The sequence below is a fragment of the Epinephelus fuscoguttatus genome, linkage group LG11 (assembly GCF_011397635.1).
Source record: "Epinephelus fuscoguttatus linkage group LG11, E.fuscoguttatus.final_Chr_v1".
NCBI classification, from domain to species: Eukaryota; Metazoa; Chordata; class Actinopteri; order Perciformes; family Serranidae; genus Epinephelus; species Epinephelus fuscoguttatus.
Genome location: NC_064762.1, coordinates 6,283,936 through 6,306,513, shown reverse-complemented (window position 1 = coordinate 6,306,513; position 22,578 = coordinate 6,283,936). Strand labels below are relative to the sequence as shown.

The 22,578-nt window shown below is 43.3% G+C and overlaps 2 protein-coding genes across 2 annotated transcripts in view; one reads left to right on the top strand and one right to left on the bottom strand.

Moving 5' to 3' along the window:
• The window catches only part of agbl5 (AGBL carboxypeptidase 5), a 370,120-nt gene that overhangs the window by 324,715 nt on the left and 22,827 nt on the right, over positions 1-22,578 (top strand). The window lies entirely within an intron of this gene.
• LOC125897055 (pleckstrin homology domain interacting protein) overlaps positions 3,886-22,578 on the bottom strand; it is a 76,437-nt gene continuing 57,744 nt past the window's right edge. Inside the window, exons 29-40 of the mRNA XM_049590086.1 lie at positions 18,800-18,861; positions 18,557-18,712; positions 15,481-15,601; positions 15,231-15,356; positions 15,072-15,147; positions 10,748-10,807; positions 10,471-10,623; positions 9,806-9,958; positions 7,824-8,035; positions 7,487-7,728; positions 6,225-6,371; positions 3,886-6,090 (exon numbers count right to left, since the gene is read on the bottom strand). Of these exons, the coding sequence (XP_049446043.1) occupies positions 5,369-6,090; positions 6,225-6,371; positions 7,487-7,728; positions 7,824-8,035; positions 9,806-9,958; positions 10,471-10,623; positions 10,748-10,807; positions 15,072-15,147; positions 15,231-15,356; positions 15,481-15,601; positions 18,557-18,712; positions 18,800-18,861 (2,230 nt within the window). The 3' untranslated portion in view covers positions 3,886-5,368. The remainder of the gene's footprint in view (positions 6,091-6,224; positions 6,372-7,486; positions 7,729-7,823; positions 8,036-9,805; positions 9,959-10,470; positions 10,624-10,747; positions 10,808-15,071; positions 15,148-15,230; positions 15,357-15,480; positions 15,602-18,556; positions 18,713-18,799; positions 18,862-22,578) is intronic.

Here is a 22,578-nt window from a genome sequence, read left to right as displayed (position 1 = left end):
AACAGGACAGCAATACTCCCCTACACATACATTCTAGTTTTATGCTTCTTTTTTGCATTAATTCCTTTATATATAAAAAGTATCCAAACTAACAAAGACATCCTCTTCCATCAGTTCACGTGAAACAGACGACCCCTGTCCCCTTCCCCTCCCGTCCCGTCCCCTTAAAACTTAAAAATGCTTCCCGGTGGCTCACATGCAGCCACGTTATACACACACACGCACACACACACCGTGACCTTTAACCTCTGACCAAACGCTTTGAGGCTCAGCCAGAGGACACAAACAGCACAAAACTCTGCCACACATTAGCACAGGCCCGTGGTAAATGTGTGTGTACATGAGCTCCAAAATGCAGTGCGGGGTGAAGTAAGAGGGCTGATCTGAGCTGCTGAGTCAGAACGTGTTGTTAAAGATAAACTGAAGTCAGAACCTAATCCTTGTTTATAAACCAGTGACTTTCTTTTAAGGCCCCTTTGAAATGATTACAGGTTGTACTAACATGGTTAAGGTAACCTGACCTGCAACTCTAAATCAGCTCTTTTACTCTGACAGATGTGATAAATACAGGTAGTGTGGGTGATGTGATGAAGAAGCGCGTGAGCAGAATAGTTTGATGTCGACCTGACTGCACTCCCACTCTGACTGTACTCCAACGGGAAACCAGAGGGCAAACACCCCCGGCCGTCCCCTTATTATCTGGGTATACAGTGGCTAAGAGCAGGTTGGAGCAGGTGAGCCACCGATCATTCACGAAATGTGTACATCCGCGTAAAATGCGGCAGACATTTTGGATTCTCAAGTACTGTGTTTTTGTAAACATCGTGTTTGAGCTCACAAGGTTCGAGAAGCCTGGGTCTGAAATAATGTTTCCTAACTCGACTCATGATAATCTGTGCATATATGTAAATATGATTATTTGTGATTGAGATAGAAAACAATCCAAAACCTTTATGTGCCCACGAAGGAATGATATTTGCCCACAAATACATAGCTCTGTGGGCAAAGATCATTAGCGACTTCTGCATTTTTAAACCTAGACTCTATTTTCTCATGGTACAAATGGCAACAACATTTTCTGAAACTGGTCCAGTAGAGTGAGAGGCTGCAGGTGGCAGCAGCGAAAAAGGCTGAAATGTAACCACTTACGTCCACTTGAAGTGCTTTCTTTTTGCCACTGACAGGCTCAAATAATTATTCTGAGTGTCTGACAACGTTATGGAAATTATCCCTACAGAGACGGACCCTTTTTGCTGAAGAGTAAAGCCCATTTTACACAGAGATCACACGACACCGCCTTTGCATTCTGACACAGAACCAAACCACGGCGAAGCTTTCAATTTACTGGTCCAACTACGCCCCAACCCTCACCTATGGTCATGAGCTCTGGGTAGTGACCAAAAGAACGAGATCATGAATACAAGCGGCCGAAATGAGTTTCCTCCATGGGGTGTCTGGGCTCAGCCTTAGAGATAGGGTGAGGAGCTCGGACATCCTGAGGAAGTTTGGAGTAGAGTTGCTGCTCTTTTGCGTTGAAAGGAGTCAGTTGAGGTGGTTCAGGGCATCTCATCACGATCCTCCTGGGTGCCTCTTGTTAGAGGTGTTCCAAGCATGTCCAACTGGTAGGAGGCCCCGGGGCAGACCCAGAACACACTGGAAGGATTACATATCTCATTAGGCCTGAGAAAACCTTGATGTCCCCCAGGAGGAGCTGGAAAGCGTTGCTGGGGAGAGGGGCGTCTGGAGTACTTTGCTTGGCCCACTGCCCCGGATAAGTGGATGAAAATGGATGGATGGAAACAACACAACGCTCTACTGTGTGATTTTAGACAGCATGCTGTCATCACAGAAGCAGAAGAGGTGTGATGGGTGTGACATGTGACACAACAGCATCAGCCTCAAATGTGACATATACGCGTCGGCAGCTCTTCATAAGCAGTAATAATGGCACTAACATGGCAATAACAATCACTCACTGCATCTGTTACATGCCTGCTGATCTCGTCTTCTGCTCTGAGGGTAAGGAGCTCCTGGACCTTATTGCTTCTTTGGCTGCTGTTCTTTTTCTTTGAGTTAGCTGCTAACTGCTAACTTCTTTGTAAATCTCCCGGCCGTGGGTCGCACACATAACAGGCCATCAAAACATCACGCTTGTCTCGTTCTGCCGGCTGTCCCTTGTACACAGATGTCTATTTCATGCTGTTACGACCTCTGCTGCCAGCTTAAAGGCGAGACAACTCCATTCAATTCCCGTGATCGTACCTTTTATACAGAACAACGAGGCCGACTCAGATTGTGACATTCCTACCTTGAACAGACAGTGTAAAAGGGACTTACGATCCTTTTGTTTAACCGGACAGCAATGAAATCACTATCGCCAAACCCACCAGTGAAAAACCAGTAATTTTATCAGTGTTAAACTCACTTAATTCAAAGTCGACAGAAAGAAAACAAACCCCACACAAGCCGTCTTGGTTTGTCTCTCCACTGTTCCAACCATCACCAACTCTGATTTGGTTAAATTAACCCTTAACTAACCCAGTTACATGTGAAAATATGCTGGATCTATACACGCTAAAATTACTGTTTATTTAAATGGAGTCTGGTAGGTTTGGCGTTGGCGATTTCAGGGCTGGTTGTGGTTGAACAAAAAAGGATGTCACTCTTTAACAAAACGGTCTATCTCTGTAGGGATCCTTTCCATAATGTTGTCGGACACTTCTATTAACAATCAGAGCCTATCAGTGGCAAAAGCCAGCACTTTTAGTGGACGTAAACTGACAGTGTGAACATGCCCCGAGTATTTACAATGCAGCCCATTTTGCAGCCCTCTCGCTCAATACTGGACCAATTTTAAAACCTGTTGTTCCCATTAGTTACTCAGACACAAAAACGTGTGTAAATGGGGTCCAGGTTGAAAAATACCAAAATCACCCTTTAACACAAACCCCCAAAATTATCATTCCTATTCCAGCAGTCATATGCGGAGGAAGGTGTCAGTGTTTTAGGCTGTCTCAATCTGTAATAAAACTCTTCATATACACAATATAAACAAATCTTTTGTGACTGAGTGAAAAAAACAGTTGTTAATTGTATCCTCAAATAAGTGTGACAGAGTATAAAACACTGATCTAACTCCACAGATCTAGTCACGGAAACATCGTCCTGTATGGCGGGGGGGACACAGACAGAAAACAGTTGACATGTTAAATGTGACAGAGCTCGACACACTCGACTGTGGAGACAGGAAATAAAACACATTCAAAAGCCATGTTCTAAAAACTTCAGTGCCCAAAGACAGAATTTGGCATTGACAAATGCATAACAAAAACATGATAAACAGATGAGATATATGTTCATTAATATGTGACGACAAAGACCTACGAGACGAACCAGGTGTGTACAGATGCTACCGTCCAGTTCTCCCCGGTCGGACCCGCAACACAAGTGGCTGATTTTGGCATCAGTTGCGCCCAACGCCGGGGTAAAAACACACGTATCAAAACTGGAGGCTTTATCTTTATAAACTCAGTCCATTAGCTGTGTGTACAGAGAGAGAGCGACGTGTTTGTCTTCAGTTGGTCTTTTCTCTCTTTCACTATAAGAGCCTGTCAGGTCCGGTCCAGTCTCTGAAATCCAGTTCTCTGAACCGAGGACACTACACAAGTCTCCTTGAGCAGAACCAGGAAGTCCAAAATAAAAAAAGAAATAAAGAAAAGGCCCCAAAAGCAGAAAAGGAGGATTCAATATGCCAGAGTAGCGAAGGCACACAATCAGAAAGATGAATATAAGACTTGTCAGTCTCTCTCTGCTTTCCGTCCGATCAGGTTTGATCTGGCTCGATCCTGTTTTGAGAAAGTGCTAGAACATGCGAGACAGAAATCCTGTGTGTGTGTGTGTGTGTGTGTGTGTGTGTGTGTGTGTGTGTGTGTGTGTGTGTGGGGTCACCATAGAAACATATCAACACTTAAAAAGTTCCTTTTTATATGTTAAATTTTTAAAATACACAGGGTTACTCCCTACGACTGCATTGATAACCAGTCTGTGGTAAGTGCATCTCAAAGCTAGTCACCCAAAGCTCCACTGGCTGCTGTACCTTCGGTATAAACTGACGATAGGTTGGTTATAGGATAATATATTGACATGAATAATGGTTTTACAACAACAGTAAAGTCTTTTTTCTTTTTTCAAACTGCCATAAATACATTTCTTTGAGAGGTTTTTCACAACGATCGAACTGTATGCCACTGTTTGTACGCTGAAAGTGAACGACGCACTCAACTCTGTGTTATAAAAACAACACACGCTCCTTCAGTTCACGCAAACTCGCACAGTCACACACAGGCACATGTACTTTGCAGGGCAGAGGCCTTAAACACACATGCACTCGCACACACACGCACACACACACTGAAGACATAAAGGCACAAGGTATTGCTAATGTTGAGGACGCATTGAAACATCTATCGAGACATATAAATGACCCCTTTCACCCATGCATCAGTTCGCTCCTCCTCACAGTAAAAACAGCTTCTAGAAAAACAAAGAGATGCTTTTTGTTTCTAATAAACATGCGAGGAAAAAAAAAAAGAGAGAACTCACACCCTCGCACGTCAACAGTAAACAAAACCTACAAATCTACAGTACCAACAGAGGTACGCCATTTGGTATGTTAGCGCAGACGGACACGCTCAGGTCAGCCAATGTAAGACTTCCAAAACAGAGCCGATCATCACGTACAAATCTTAGAAAAAGCAGAGAAGGGGGGGTGTATAAAAAAAGAGCAGGAGCAATGAAGGAGGGGGCGTTGTCAGGCCAGCGGTCTGTAATCCGTCACGGACCTAACAATTTCAGCTCAGTGGGCGTCTTTGACCTACCCGCCAGAGACACTTGAAAAGTCCTCAAAAATGTCAGGAGTGAGATATGATACATCCAGCTCTCCTCCTGACTTTGTTTTTCAAGTACTAAAACTGTTTGACTACGGTTTCGCCCGCTCTGTCACCCTGACAGTGTCTGAGGGCAGACGGAGGTGAAGAGTGGTTCGCTGGACAGGAGCGAGTCAGTGAGCTCCCGTGGGATCCAACATGGACCAATAATGTCGGAGGAGTCGTATGAACATGCGTTATCTGGCGTAGTGATGTGCTTACTGGGCCGAGAGGAAGGAGGAGCGGACAGATAACTGCGCTAACTGTTTCTCCATCGCCACAGCTTTGAACAGCAGCAGCTGGACGAGCAGCTCCCGGACATACACGCACAGATGTGTACGACACCAAGCATGTCTTCCTCAACTTCCTCCGATGTGAAGAAATCTCAAGCCGATTTCCTCCTCTGTCAGTCTCCTCCTCACATCCTGTGTGTCTGACCTCCGTTACCAGCCTATCAGGTTGGCTTTGGCCTTTTCTGTCAGCTTGCGGACGCGTCCCTTCGAGGAGGTGCCAAAGGTGATTGACGAGTCCTCAAACAGCAGCTGCCTCTGCTCCTCCTCAGAGTCCTCCTCCATGTACCAGGCGGACCGTCGCCCCTGGTTGCGTGTGCGCATCGACCCTCCTGCCTCCCCTCCTGCCTCCTCCTTTGGAGACTCATTTCGATTGGATCTGCTCCTCTGCTGAGGAGCAGCCTGGCTAGGAGGCGTGACCTCCTCGTTGGCTCTCCTGCTGCTCCTTCTCAGTGGCGAGGGCTCAGGTGACTCAGCAGGAGGAGGAGTGGCTTCGTCAGTTCTTACTGCTCGAGGCCGGCCACGCCGTCTCGGCGTCGACGCCGCGCCTGAGTCCGACAGCACAGACGTCTCCTGCGCCGAAGATGTCCCACCTTCGTCCCCTGTTGATTGGTCGAGCTCGTCGTCGGGGGTGGAGCTCCTGCGGGTGCTGTTCCGTCTCATCTCCTCCAGCTCCTGCTTGCTCTTCCTGCCTCTCTTCTTGCCAGGAGGGCGGCCTCGTGGTCTGGAGGGGCTCCCTGGAGTCGTGACTTCTGGAGGGCTGGCTGGCGGCTCTACTTTGGATTTCCGCCCCCTCCTCCCCACTCCCAGGGTCACATGACTGCTGTGGCCGTTCAGGTGGGCTGTGCTCTGAGATGATGGGCTGGCAGGAGAGCCTGAGGGGGCGGGGATTGATTTAAAGAAGAAAAGAAAGAAAATATAAATCAACAGCAGTCAGGTGACGTTAGATGTGACTGTAATCATAAACCTGTGCACCACTCAGTCACTTCTTTGTGACACCATCTCTTACCAGGTGTGTGTCGTACAGGAGTCCTGAGTTTCCTCCGGGTGCTTCCTCCACTGCTACTTTCCGCGGCTGGAGAGGATGTCACCTTTTCAGGAGCTGGTGGCGGTGGAGCTGACACAGAGTTATGAGCCCTCAGTGAGCGGGTAGACTCTGACAGTGACAAAGAGATAGTCAACAAAGGAAGAAACATATTACACATGGTCAGTTTTTGATAATGAACGTTGTTTTCTTATCAAGAGTTAAATGAGACAGTCTAAGGTCTCCTGTCTGTGCAGTGAATATGAAGCCAGCAGCAGGTTATGTTAGTGTTAGGCTTGTCATGTTAGTCAGTGTTACACAGTGTTCGTACAGACACAGATTACATCACCACTGCCCCCACTGATGTTTCACTTTTATCTTTCAGTCCTTAGTTGGACAGCGAACACTACAATGTTACACTGAAAGTGTCTCAGAGCAGCAGCAGAGTCGCAGCACAGAACAGCAGGAGTTACATTTCTGTTATAAGGAGCGTTCACGACAAGACAATGGTGGAGGATTTCGTCTCAAAAAGCAAACGCACCTATTTGGCAATATTTCAGGTTTAAACCCGGTGCTAACAGGAAACACATACATTACTGAGAAAATAGGAGCTGGTTACATCGTTAAAAAGTTGGAGGTGTGCAACCTGTTATCTGCAGCTCTTCATCTCACAGCTCACTAGTCCTGCTTAGTCCATCACTTGCTGCGCTATTGCAAACTGATAGTTCTCATCATTGGCCCCCTCACTCAGCACATAGAATCAGGTGTAAAAAAATCAGGGTGTTGTTCTGGACAGTAATTTGACCCTGGAGCAACATGTAAAAAACAGTCCAGTCCTGGTACCAGATTATATAACTGAGCTTCTCACACTGTGCCGTCCAAACAGGCCCCTCAGGGTCTTCTAACTGTTCCAGAGTCCAGGTTAAAGACAAAGGGTGGTCCAGCTTTTTCAGTTCTTGCTCCTCTAACGCTCACTAATTAACACATCGTATGTAATTCATACGTAAAAACGACACACTGTGGTCTTACAGGCAAATAATTATTTCCTGGCTGGGCGCAGTAACTTCCTGGAGTCTTCCTGTCACCTTGAGGTTGCCAGGCAACTAAGCTAACCAGCTGCTAGCAGAAGCTTCATATTTGATGAACAAACATAAAAGCGGCATCAGTCGACTTCCCAAAATGTCAGACTACTCCTTTAAACTATAAATAGCTTAATTATTGCTCTGAGTGTGTGTGTATGATCTCACCTGTTGTGCTCTGTGTGTTGCTCACAGCGTTATGTGAGGAGGATGAGGAGGGTGGAGAGTGTGTAGAATGGCGTGCCCCACTTCGTGTCCGCCCTGCAGCCGGCATCTCTGCCTTCCCGTTGACCAGCTGAGGGGGCTGTTTGAGGGGGGTGCTCTGTCTCAGAGAGGAGGGTCGTGCAGGAGGTGGTGATGGCTCCTTTTTTCCTGTCACCCTCGACGACACACGTCTCTTCCTCTCTGGACTGGAGGCAGGAAGTGAAGAAAGAATATAATTCAAGATCACACCTAACTCACAGTAAGAGACCCAGAACCCCTTATTAAACATCCCGTCTTCTACCTGGACGCAGTGCTGCTTGTTGGAGATTCGCTCCTCCTCCTCCTCCTCTTCATGGCGTGCCGTGTCTGCCTGTCTGTAGCGTGTCGTGTCTGTCTGTCCGTGCCCTGTCGGGTCAGTTTATCCGTCAGGCCGTGGATGGCCTTGTAGTCAGCCAGGATGGAGCTGACGTGCTCCTCAAACAGTGCAGAGAGCCTCAGACTCATGCTGTAGATCTGGAGACACGACACAGGAAACACTGATTCTGCTGTCACAGTAAGACAGAGGAGGATGAATGACCGTGTGTGTGTGTGTTCGTGTAACTGTTTCCGTTGTTTACATGGACTGTATTATTTCATTTAGTGTGCATAATAGGAGTATTATTTTGAAGTCTGAGCTCAAGTCTCGTTGGGCTGCTCTCACGTGAACGGTAAGCAAGCATAAACAACGGACAATTTCATGCTCTGGTAAAAAGTTTTATGCTCGTCACGTCAACAAACATTAATTGAATGTCAACAGTTATAGGTAAACCTCTGAATACTGTTCTGTTTTTTGCAGCATGCAGCCGACAAGGTATTCTATTTTGTTTGAATTTTACGTTGGTAAAATATTAATGCATGTGTCGGCTTGGCTCCAATCCACTGGTGCGTTAGTCCAGCGCAGGAGAGGGATTTGCATCTTCATTACAAGAGGGCTGCCCACTTGACACCTCATTTCCACGAAATTTTGTTTTGTGTTTGTATTTCCACGTAGTATCCAGAGTACACACCTCGTGTTAAATGCAAAGAAACGCATCGGTTTAAAGATGGATAAACCGTCACCGCAGAAATGGCAGAAACGTTAGTGCCTTCCAGTCTTGTGGAATATGTGCTGGAGCAGTACAGAGAGAAAAACAGGACCAATAATGCATGGCGACAAATAAGTGAGGAGGTTGGCCTGTCAGTTGTGTTGCCAGATATGTTACACAGCTAGCATGCTACCAGTGTTAGCTAGCTGAACATGCCATTGAACTTTACACTTAGATAGAGCTGATAAATAAAGTCTGTTAGCCAGTTTGTTTTTATGCTAACTTTTTCTACGGTCTGTCTTAATCTTAAGTGTGCTGCTTAGTTAAACACTGTACTCAAGGCAAATTACAAACCAGGAAAAGGGAAAAACAAATCAGAGACCACTGATGTTCTCAAAGGAATGAATGGACTTCTGGTTGATTGTAGAAATGAGGGGTGTTATCTGCAGCTCTTCATCTGACGTCCCACAGTGGCTGTTTCTGCTTTGACTCCTCTCTCCTGCAGTGTTAGTAGACTAACCACTACCAGTAACCAATAAACACATTTCATCTCCTTTAAGTTCTTCACAATAAAAGTCCCCTGTTGTTTTGTTATGTGAAAGCTTTTATTGTGAAGCAGCAAAATAAGGAAACGTTGGGTTTTCATCAGCAGTAGCTTAACACGCCTCCTATAAAACCAGGACGCAGGAGAGAAACTAACTCCAAACCATCAGAGATTCAGTTAGAACCTACAAAACTACCGATTTTTAAAAATGCCTTTCTCTCTGTCTCCTGCACAGACAGATGTTGAGTCTTACAAGACACGTTTGTTTTAGGTGGAGAGGGGGGGTCATTAGAGGTTGGCTACAATCGGAGAGACATCACTGTTACCCTGCTTGGATGCAGTCGGGTGCGCTTTCGGCCCGACTCTGGAGATGGGCGATCTCAAGCGCGGCTCGGCACAACTCAGCACATTTGAAGTGGCAATGCAAAGGCAAATCAGCGCAGCGTGGTTTGACGCGGCCAATAGAGAAGCTCTACTTTTGTTTTAGATAACATGGTCTCTATGATTCCTCATTCATACTGTGTGTTTAGTTTTCAACGTGGATTTGGAGAGAAGCTTCAAATACGTCAGTAGCAAGAAGGCCACTTGTGTCTGCCTGTGCTTCAAAGGAACTACTGTGTGTGTGTGTGTGTGTGTGTGTGTGTGTGTGAGTGTGTTTATGCGTGTGTGTCTCACCCGAGACTTCTTACTGGGCGTGTAAGCTTTGGAATTGCTGAAAATGAGCCGGACATCTTTGCAGAGCTCGATGGGAGATTGGTACTTTCCTTCTTTGAGGGTGTTGAGGACGGTGCCAAAGTCCATCGGTGAGTCAACTATTTGCAGGTAGTCCTGAGAGAGGCAGAGGGATGTTTCAATTACAGGTTTCAAAAGATGAAGACAGAATAAGGAGTGAAGGAGAGGGGGACAGAGGAAGAGATTTTGGGGGATTTGGGGTTTGGTTTTGAGTGGACTGGGGGGAAGAAAATGAAACCAGCAGCAAAAGAATTCCAGCCTTCCTCTGTTAACAAGGAAACTGTAGCCCGGTGAAACCTTGAGGCTGTTCACATTTTTCCTCCCTCACAACTTAGATTCAGTCTTCATTTCAAATGCTGAATAGAGAGGCCTGTCCTTCACACCAAACAACGCCTTCGCCTCAAATACCGCTCCTTGTGTAACTGAATTGTAGCCACTTGTGCCTCAGACTGACGGTTCAGCAAGATTCAAGGACCAACAAAGGTTAGTGAAAATGCTAATTAATGTGAGCCTAAAGGAAATTCTCAATGAGCTCAACTCAGATAACATCTAGATGAGCTCACACACACAATACTGAATAAAGAAACACAGAGTTTCTGCACACGCACCGGGTACTCCTGCAGGTCCACAGGTTCTCTGAAAGGCTCCGAGTCTTCACACTGAAAGATGAGATCTAGCAGCTCCTTACAGCGTCCTCTCCACGCATGAGGGTCGTAGGAAGGGGGGCGGGTTCGCAGTTGCCGCTGTGTGGGTCGACGACCCTGCGAAAAAAAAAAATAAAAGTGTAGTAGCTGACAAAAAACAGCCTCCTCTTCTTTTGATGCTGGATCACAGGACAGTGGAGAAACTTCTGATATAAAAAGTGAGACTGTAGAGTTTAGTTACCTTATGGTTTCTTGTGGACGTTCCGGGAGTGTTAGTATCTTCATCCTCCTCCTCATCGTCCTATACAGGTAGAAAAAAGGGAAGCTTAATTGGACTGGGCGTGACACCAGATACTATACCAGTATACTATATCAGAATATAGACGCTGCTGCCCTATGTGGTCCCTAATGGAAGACCTCTCATGTCAACCGATGTCTCCAGTGGCACTAGTGCGTGCTTCTCTTCCTCTGAGCAAACATTATTTCACAAATAACCCGACTATAAAAGGCTTACTGAGGATATGGACACAGTTTAGACTTCACTTTCAACACAAAGATGCCATTGCACACATGCCTATTATTTCAAATCCGTTGTTTCCTCCTTCACTCATAGACTCAGCGTTTCGTATATGGTTTCGGACGAATTTGAAATGTGAAGGTGATCTCTTTCATAATAATGTGTTTGCATCCTTTGAGCATTTAGTGTTAATATACAATATCCATCAGCTGCATCGCTTCAGGTATCTCCAGATCCGAGATTTCAGTCGCCGGAACTTCTCTTTTCCACGACCCCCACCTTTGGATGGTATTGGAAAATGCCTTGATATCAACCCACATTTAAGAGGACAGATTTCTAGACTGTATGACATTATTCAAGACATGGGGAAACCCCCTCTCGACCGCCTAAAGGGTTCCTGGGAGGAGGAATTCGGAGGTGAGATATCTGATGAGTCTACACTTATGTAGAAATAGACTCACCAAACTGTATCCAAATGTAGACCCAACATGTGTGAGATGCCATCAGGCACCTGCCACACTTTTCCACATGTTTTGGTCATGCCCAGCACTGGCATTATTCTGGACCTCCATTTTTAAAACATTCTCTCATACAGTACAGGCCAAAAGTTTGGACACACCTTCTCATTCAATGCGTTTTCTTTATTTTCATGACTATTTACATTGTAGATTCTCACTGAAGGCATCAAAACTACACTGCCTGGCCAAAAAAAAAAGTCGCCACCTGGATTTAACTAAGCAAATAGGTACGAGCCTCCTATTGGATAATTACTGCATGGGCGATTATCTTTCAGCTGGCAACAAGTTATTTAACCCCAACTGGTGCAATGAGTTGCTTCTCATTTCCTAAACAACCATGTCGAAAGACACATCCCGTGGTCGTGGAAAAGATGTTAGTCTGTTTGAGAAGGGTCAAATCATTGGCATGCATCAAGCAGAGAAAACATCGAAGGAGATTGCAGAAACTACTAAAATTGGGTTAAGAACTGTCCAACGCATTATTAAAAACTGGAAGGATAGTGGGGACCCATCGTCTTCGAGGAAGAAATGTGGCCGGAAAAAAATCCTCAATGATCGTGATCGGCGATCACTTAAACGTTTGGTGAGATCAAATCGAAGAAAAACAACAGTAGAACTCAGGGCTATGTTTAATAGTGAAAGTAAGAGCATTTCCACACGCACAATGCGAAGGGAACTCAAGGGATTGGGACTGAACAGCTGTGTAGCCTTAAGAAAACCACTAATCAGTGAGGCTAACCGGAAAAAAAGGCTTCAGTTTGCTAGGGAGCATAAAGATTGGACTCTGGAGCAATGGAAGAAGGTCATGTGGTCTGATGAGTCCAGATTTACCCTGCTCCAGAGTGATGGGCGCATCAGGGTAAGAAGAGAGGCAGATGAAGTGATGCACCCATCATGCCTAGTGCCTACTGTACAAGCCTGTGGGGGCAGTGTTATGATCTGGGGTTGCTGCAGTTGGTCAGGTCTAGGTTCAGCAACAGTATGTGCTCAAAGAATGAGGTCAGCTGACTACCTGAATATACTGAATGACCAGGTTATTCCATCAATGGATTTTTCTTCCCTGATGGCACAGGCATATTCCAAGATGACAATGCCAGGATTCATCGGGCTCAAATTGTGAAAGACTGGTTCAGGGAGCATGAGACATCATTTTCACACATGGATTGGCCACCACAGAGTCCAGACCTTAACCCCATTGAGAATCTTTGGGATGTGCTGGAGAAGGCTTTGCGCAGCGGTCAGACTCTACCATCATCAATGCAAGATCTTGGTGAAAAATTATTATTTTCCAACACTGGATGGAAATAAATCTTGTGACATTGCAGAAGCTTATCGAAACAATGCCACAGCGAATGCGTGCCGTAATCAAAGCTAAAGGCGGTCCAACGAAATATTAGAGTGTATGACCTTTTTTTTGGTGGTGACTTTTTTTTTGGCCAGGCAGTGTATGAATGAACACATGTGGAGTTATGTACTTAACAAAAAAAGGTGAAATAACTGAAAACATGTTTTATATTCTAGTTTCTTCAAAATAGCCACCCTTTGCTCTGATTACTGCTTTGCACACTCTTGGCATTCTCTCCATGAGCTTCAAGAGGTAGTCACCTGAAATGGTTTTCCAACAGTCTTGAAGGAGTTCCCAGAGGTGTTTAGCACTTGTTGGCCCCTTTGCCTTCACTCTGCGGTCCAGCTCATCCCAAACCATCTCCATTGGGTTCAGGTCCGGTGACTGTGGAGGCCAGGTCATCTGCCGCAACACTCCATCACTCTCCTTCTTGGTCAAATAGCCCTTACACAGCCTGGAGGTGTGTTTGGGGTCATTGTCCTGTTGAAAAATAAATGATCGTCCAACTAAACGCAAAGCGGATGGGATGGCATGTCGCTGCAAGATGCTGTGGTAGCCATGCTGGTTCAGTGTGCCTTCAATTTTGAATAAATCCCCAACAGTGTCACCAGCAAAACACCCCCACACCATCACACCTCCTCCTCCATGCTTCACAGTGGGAACCAGGCATGTGGAATCCATCCGTTCACCTTTTCTGCGTCTCACAAAGACACGGCGGTTGGAACCAAAGATCTCAAATTTGGACTCATCAGACCAAAGCACAGATTTCCACTGGCCTAATGTCCATTCCTTGTGTTTCTTGGCCCAAACAAATCTCTTCTGCTTGTTGCCTCTCCTTAGCAGTGGTTTCCTAGCAGCTATTTGACCATGAAGGCCTGATTCGCGCAGTCTCCTCTTAACAGTTGTTCTAGAGATGGGTCTGCTGCTAGAACTCTGTGTGGCATTCATCTGGTCTCTGATCTGAGCTGCTGTTAACTTGCGATTTCTGAGGCTGGTGACTCAGATGAACTTATCCTCAGAAGCAGAGGTGACTCTTGGTCTTCCTTTCCTGGGTCGGTCCTCATGTGTGCCGGTTTCGTTGTAGCGCTTGATGGTTTTTGCGACTCCACTTGGGGACACATTTAAAGTTTTTGCAATTTTCCGGACTGACTGACCTTCATTTCTTAAAGTAATGATGGCCACTCGTTTTTCTTTAGTTAGCTGATTGGTTCTTGCCATAATATGAATTTTAACAGTTGTCCAATAGGGCTGTCGGCTGTGTATTAACCTGACTTCTGCACAACACAACTGATGGTCCCAACCCCATTGATAAAGCAAGAAATTCCACTAATTAACCCTGATAAGGCACACCTGTGAAGTGGAAACCATTTCAGGTGACTACCTCTTGAAGCTCATGGAGAGAATGCCAAGAGTGTGCAAAGCAGTAATCAGAGCAAAGGGTGGCTATTTTGAAGAAACTAGAATATAAAACATGTTTTCAGTTATTTCACCTTTTTTTGTTAAGTACATAACTCCACATGTGTTCATTCATAGTTTTGATGCCTTCAGTGAGAATCTACAATGTAAATAGTCATGAAAATAAAGAAAACGCATTGAATGAGAAGGTGTGTCCAAACTTTTGGCCTGTACTGTATGTGTGGAAAAGTTATTAACCCGGACCCCATTACTGGCATTTTTGGAACATTGTTTGAAGGTACAGTTAGACATGAGATCTTGAGGTTAAGACAAGGGTTAATAAACAAGTTTTTGGGTTACAATTTTGCTATCTTATCCAGAAAGTGACGACACCACCCGACGCAATCTGACAAGAACGCACATCAGGCACACAACGCTCTATGTGACACAGGATGTATGACACTGCTCCCGAGTAAGGTACCATATTTATGGGGTATGTTGTGCTCTGCCATAGAATATTTCATTATTTCACCTCTAACCTGCCTTTCAGATGAAAGACAACTTAACCTCTATGTGTAATGGAGTCCTTGAGCTGCCAAACAAGATCAACCTAAAGCACAAATTAGATTATTTTACTCACTATAAGTTAGTTTCTTTGATAAAAAATTACATTAGCAATATTTTTCCTTTGTGAGAAATCATGCAGTTTATTTCAGCTATATATTGCTTTAATAAAAATCAACACTTTCAGGACATATTTCAGTGTAAACATTTATATATGCAAACGCACCTCATCTTCAGAGTCAGAGAAGGTAGCCTTCTTCATAGTTTTATAGAGGGGCATGAGGTCTGTCAGATTTTGGTCCCTGAAGAAGAAGAAGAAGGAGGAAGAAGAAATTACTATACTCTGATGGTGCACATGGCTTTAGAATCATCAGACTGAACTCACTTGATGAATTGCAGCATGAGGTCAGAGACAAACTTGGCCGTAGTGACGATGAATGATCCGGGCTCATTGAATGTTTGGGCGTTGTGTTCGATATAACGAACCTCCCACATCAGAGAGGACAGGCGTCTGCGGAGGAAAAACAAACGTGGTGAGCCTGTATTTAATTCTCTCTATCACACACACACACACACACACACACACACTCACTACGGTTTCTTCGTGTACTCAAACACAACCTGATGTGAGGTACCTGTAGAAGCGGTTCACCAGCCTCTGCCGAATGGTGCTGAGGTCAGTGACGTAGGCCACCACTGTGCAGTATGTGGGGTAGGCTTGTAGATCCACTGGAAAGGCAAACGGCGCTGCCACATCTGGGGATGGTCGAGAGAGGAGAGGATCATTTACTGGAACACATTCACTGCAACAGACAAGCATTTGGTAACACACTAGGCTGATATCTTGGTTATATACAGTACAGGCCAAAAGTTTGGACACACCTTCTCATTCAATGTGTTTTCTTTATTTTCATGACTATTTACATTGTAGATTCTCACTGAAGGCATCAAAACTATGAATGAACACATGTGGAGTTATGTACTTAACAAAAAAAGGTGAAATAACTGAAAACATGTTTTATATTCTAGTTTCTTCAAAATAGCCACCCTTTGCTCTGATTACTGCTTTGCACACTCTTGGCATTCTCTCCATGAGCTTCAAGAGGTAGTCACCTGAAATGGTTTCCACTTCACAGGTGTGCCTTATCAGGGTTAATTAGTGGAATTTCTTGCTTTATCAATGGGGTTGGGACCATCAGTTGTGTTGTGCAGAAGTCAGGTTAATACACAGCCGACAGCCCTATTGGACAACTGTTAAAATTCATATTATGGCAAGAACCAATCAGCTAACTAAAGAAAAACGAGTGGCCATCATTACTTTAAGAAATGAAGGTCAGTCAGTCCGGAAAATTGCAAAAACTTTAAATGTGTCCCCAAGTGGAGTCGCAAAAACCATCAAGCGCTACAACGAAACTGGCACACATGAGGACCGACCCAGGAAAGGAAGACCAAGAGTCACCTCTACCTCTTGAAGCTCATGGAGAGAATGCCAAGAGTGTGCAAAGCAGTAATCAGAGCAAAGGGTGGCTATTTTGAAGAAACTAGAATATAAAACATGTTTTCAGTTATTTCACCTTTTTTTGTTAAGTACATAACTCCACATGTGTTCATTCATAGTTTTGATGCCTTCAGTGAGAATCTACAATGTAAACAGTCATGAAAATAAAGAAAACGCATTGAATGAGAAGGTGTGTCCAAACTTTTGGCCTGTACTATGTCTCCTTCCAAATGTAATGATCTGCATTTGTCAAGTATTAAAACAGCAATCTCAATCAGCAATTTCAATTGCTTGTGTAAGGTGGTCATAAAACTCAATCCAAGCTGTCTAAGTCCGTCTTTTTCTCATCTCGACTTTTCAACATAATCAACTGAATGTTTCACCACTGTGAAGCTTCAATCGTTGCCATGGTAATCCATGTCTAAATCAGTATTCAGATGCTTTGTTTTTGTTTGTTTTTCATCAGTAACCTGGTGGAGGAAACTGAAAGGAGGTAGTCAGTGTCAGACACAAGTCAGGCCAGTGTCCTCAGTGCAGTCATTGATTTCTACTTCAAGCAAGTAAACTGGCAATGAGGACAAGGAACAGGTGAAACGAAATGTAGACCGTTAGCAGCAGCTTGCAACTGTAGAAAAAAACATTGTGTGCAACAGTCCACCTTCCACCTTCTCTTTCCCCTCTCTATCACACTCTGTCTCCAGCACGCACAAGCAGCAGCTCTAAGTCGACCAAAGGGTGGATAATTTGCATATATGAATACAGACCAAACAGGTGTGAGAGCGTGAACGTGAACAAGTCTCGGTTCTCTTGTTTTGTGGAAAACGAGAAGAAACTGAACAAGAGTCAGTGTTTAGTTTGGCGTGTATCTGATCCACCAACCAGCACTTATTGTAGTGCTTTTGAAAAAGTCGGCCTCTCAGTCCCACAGTCTCCTCCCACTAAAATAGCATGGCTAACCAACAAAGGCTGGTAGCAAGTTGAGGCGACAAAATCCAAAATCTAAAGTTTGTACGCAATTAAAGTTCATCTTTATGGATTACATTGATGCCAAATTGATAAGAAAACTGTCGACATATCCTCCCAAGACCCTGCGTCGTCATATGAGGACATCACATTTCGGGTTTACTTGACCGTATACTTCTCTCTGCTTTACTCAGACCTGTTGTTCTCGTTTGTGGACACTGTTTTGGGCCACTAATGGTAGCAAAACCAATACACTTATCCGAGCTGAGTCAGTCTGCAGCCAGCCCCGACACAAAAGTGGACAAGATGCAAAACCTGATTGAATGTAATGGTTGAGAGCTGTTTATTTATGTTTAATAGTGTTTGTAGTTTGATATGCCAACAAACTTTACCGATTTTAGCAACGGTAACAAGCTAAGATGCTGTTAATTAGAAAGTACTCGTTTAGTTTTTTATACTAATCCGGCCCTAGTGATCCCAAACAGCTAGGAGAATTAAAACTGCATACCAAATAAAAGTTTGGGTCTCAGGAGAATATGACGCCTATTATAAGGAATTGTTAAAATGTCATATTTCTCAAAAGGAGTTTGGTGTAATATTTTCCACCAGGAGCAGGACAGGAAATTATCTCAAAAGGAATCAAGTTGTAGTCGTGCAAATAGTGACCTTGCAAGAACCCCAGTGTTTGCAAAACTTTATAGTGTGTGACTAAAAACTCTAATTGTCTTTAGGTCTGAGAGGGTGTCACACTTTTAAAAGTCTATAAAAAGTCGTCTACTGTATCGTAGGCATAAATGCACCTAAATGAGTGACTATAAATCCTGTTCTGTAAAGCAGCTGCAGCGTGAAGCGTAGGAGTAACAGGGAGAGATCTACAAGGATTAAGTGTTCTCGCTCATTTGTGTCTAATCCCCAAACTGTCACTAGAGGGAGCCTTCACACCAGCGTTCCTCCACTGGGAGGATTGCAGTAATACAAAGCCTATTCCTAATGTGACATTACATCACTTAATAGGAATTCAAGCAAGCACCTCAATATGTGGCTCAACGTGTTAGCAGCTTATTCCTTTGAACACACGAGCCGTGGCCCTGCTGGGCTGATGCTGCTCAGCTCAGAGCGGTGACTCATGTTGTGTGGAGTCATGCTGCCGCCGCTTTACCAGAAATGTGCCCTCGTGGCTCAACTTCTCGTCCCTGCTTACGCGGCAATAAGGGCTCTGTTATTTTCACAGGGGTTTGATGACGTCGTACCGAGTGTGCAGAGCTGGTCGATGGCTTTGATGATGCGTTCACACTCCTCTGCGCGTGTGCGGCAGCCCCATTCCCCGTCCAGTGGGACGTACAGCAGCTCCTTCTGCTCTTCTTCTATAAGCGGGACGCTCATGCCCAACTCTTCAGGGAACGTGGCTGCAGAGGAGAGACCAGCTACAGAAAATGTTGAAACTGCTTTTGAATTTGTTAAAATGTGTGTGTGGGTGTCATAAAGAGGCCTACCGTCGTCAGGGATGGGCTCCATGTCCCAAGGACTCATCTTCTCTGTGTCTCCATTATCCCAGCTGGATGGGAGACAGTGTTGATATGAATCATCAGCATCATCACATTTAAGTCCTTGTGTTTGTCATTTCACTTTTTATTCTACACAGGTGACGTATATCCCTCACTGACGCCCGACTCCCACAGCGTAAAGTAGGGTTCATTCTCTACCAAGGTTTTTCAGATGATGTGTGACCGTAAACGCTCAGTGTCAAACACTCAAACAGACAATAAGCTTATTAATGTCTCAAATTGGAATGTCAGCCACAATGAAAGTCGAGCGACACAAAACAAAGGGCAGCGTTAGTTGGCGTCGTCGTAAATGTCAAACTCAAACTGTCATCCACGAGCGTTTTGTCGAGTTTCTTGAATGATTCAAGCCATGAGGTGTTTGTGCAGTTAATGAGTGTTGTGAGAGGAGGCGTCAGGTGCCTGGAAATCCTCCAAGTAGACAAATTACCATTACATGTAAACCAATTTAATGACACAGCTCTCATTCTGTCAGTGTGGAAAAGTCAGATCTGAAAACTCGTTAAATTCCAGGATTCAATAAGATGCCGCGGGTCCAACTGTGCAGCAGACAGCGACGGGAAATTCAGAGCTGGTTTCAAATTGTCTGATCCACCAGGTTCGTTGGCCTCGAAGCTTACTGATACTTTTTTATCAATACTGGAATCTTCTCTGACAGCTGTGTACACTGTGTTGCACCTCAAGATCATTTTAACTTAATTTAACTGATTTTATGATCTATTCAAGCTTCTCAAATATAAAGGTAAGTCTATTTGTGTTCCTGTGCAGAGGGAGGCTTTTTAGGAATTAAGTTATTACAGTGAGGTAGATTAATTTACATTTTGCCAACAGGGAAGGTCAAGAACTAAGTAAAAAGACAGTTTTAGGTTCAGTCGTATCAGAAATGTGGACTCTCATTACAAAAAATCACTCTCTTTCACATTTATGGTGGCAATGATGCAGTGAGGCAGGATCACTCATGCATCTGTTGTGGCATCGCCCCCCGGTGAGATGTTTTTGGGACAAGGTGACAAGGTGATATTAAGTTTGTCTTCTATCCTGGATTTGAAAATACTTCAGTGTCCGTCAGTCTGCCTCTCAGACACAAGGATAGAAAACATACAGCTGAAGCTCACACACCCCATTAACGCTCCAGCTTTTATGTCAGTTAAACGCATCATCATGATGAATTGGAAATCAAACAAATCAAATTGTTTAATATAGATAATTGGTTTAAATACTTTATGGATACATTATCAGTGGAGCGAGCAGCTTTAACTCTGTGTGAATACGACCGTGGAGATGATGGACCCTGGATTTTTATAAGCTCTTATCTTGGGAAAATGGTTTTTAAATGAACTTTATTGTGTTTATTTTACAACCTGCACCTTCCCCGACATCTGTTATGTTTTGCTTGATTTTGTATTTGTGTATAGTGTCGTTGATGAGTTGTAGCATGTCAGTGTGCTGTCCTCTGTCATGTCAATTCAAAACTATAAATTAAAAAAAAAAAAGTGGACAACCACACAGACGAGCTGGACTCGTTTTGACGAAAATAAATTAAATTAGTTAAATGTTTGTGGTTCAGGAGCGTATTGCATTCCATTGACAAATAAAAAAAAATCTGCTTTATTGAGTAATTTTTTCTGTTTTTCTGAGTTAAGAGAGCAATAGAACAACAGACACTTTCATTCCTTTCTTGAGAGCTCGATATAATGGAAGCAAACATGACCCGCTTGTTTAGTTTAATCCAGTTTTCCTTTGTTTTGGGTTTGAGACACTGGGAGACACTCTTGTCTTTAGGTCATATAGATGGTGTTATCATTAGTTTGTCGACTTTGTGCAGGCACCTTAAGACTTGTTCAGACGAAAAGCCCATTCAGATCTGTTGGACACTGCAGTGTTTGTCCAGAATCAGTTGGACACATATGGCAAGCTCTCTCAAGGAAGAAATGAAAGCGTCTGTTGTTCTATTGCTCTCTTAACTCAGAAAAAAATACTCAGTAAAACAGAAAAAATTACCCCGAAAAACAAAACAAAAATTACCCCGAAAAACGGAAAAAAAAAATTACCACAAAAAAAAAACAGAAAAATTAAACCGAAAACAAAAAAAATCATACCACGAAAATCAGAAACAAAAATACTATGAAAAACAGAAAAAAATTACCACAAAAATCTGAAAAACATCACCACAAAAAAAAACCCAGAAAAAATTAAAACAAAAAACAAAAAAAAATTACCACGAAAAAAAAAAAAGCAGAAAAAATTACCCCGAAAAACAAACCAAAAAAAAACATACCATGAAAATCAGCAACAAAAATACTACGAAAAACAGAAAAAAATTACCCCCCAAAAAAACAAAACAAAAATTACCACGAAAAACAGAAAAAATTACCACCAAAAAAAACAGAAAAAATGAAAACAAAAAAAAACCATACCACGAAAATCAGAAACAAAAATACTACAAAAAAATAGAAAAAAAATTACCATGAAAATCAGAAAAAATTTACCACAAAAAAAGCAGAAAAAAAACATACCATGAAAATCAGAAACAAAAATACCACGAAAAACAGAAAAAAAATTATTTGTCAAGTGAATGCAATATGCTTCCGTGTTGTAGCAATTAAGACCTCACAAATTCAACTTTAAAGTCTATTTAATGACTTTCAAGGCTTAATATTTGCAAAACATTGAGAAATTTCAAGTCTTTTTAAGGACCTGCAGACACCCTGATGATGTCACACTCATGCGTCTACGCTGCTGGAAACTAGTATTAAGAATGAGTCATGGTGGAGAGGAAACAACAGTCCAAAGTGCTGCTTGAAACGTATGTAAAATGATTATTTCACATAAAGGGTGGAAACACCAACAATACACTGAGACATCTTTCGTAAAATGGGCTTAATCTAACACCAGCACAGAAAAGATACCAAGGTGTTAGAGATTATGCAGAGCAAATAAAGCAGATAATTTTCATGTTTTTTGCAGCTGCCCCTCCATTAGCCTGTATTAGCTGGAGTTACAGAAAAGTATGGACAAAATACTGAGGGTGAAATTTCCATTTGCATTCGAGGTATCATATTTGGGGGAAATTAATGTAGGTCTTACAGATTTAGAGATAAATATATGTTAAGGATTATGTTAATATCAAGTAAAAAGCTATCGCCAGAAAATAGCTGAAGACACAGGCACCTGCGATCGAGCACTGGGCGGATGTGGTACATGATGTATATGTGATGGAGAGGTTGACTTTTTCTTCCAGATTGGAACTTCATATGAGAGAATGTGTGAACTGAAGAATCCCTTGGTTCAGATTTGCATGTGATGTGCATTTTGTCAAAGTTCTGTTTGTTTGTGAGAATTTTACTGTCATTTTTATTTATTTATTTTAGTTTTTTTGTAGTCTTTTTTCTTTTGTTTTCTTTCTTCCCCATTATTAAAGAGGTGTACACAGATACGGATATGTAAGTGTAGGTAGATATGTAGATAAATATATGTATATATATGTATGTACGTACACAAAGATATGCCCATGTGGATGTGAAGGAGTTAAGTATAGTATCTAAAAAACAGTGCCTTCTCTCCTTTTTTAATATATTTATTTATTTTTGTTTTTAAAAAAAATTGCAAATAAGACAAAAACATGTATGGAAAGTGAGTCCTTTGCCTACATGTTTTTGTTTTTTTAAATGGGCTTAACTTCCAGTGATGCCATGTGTTTGACACTCTGA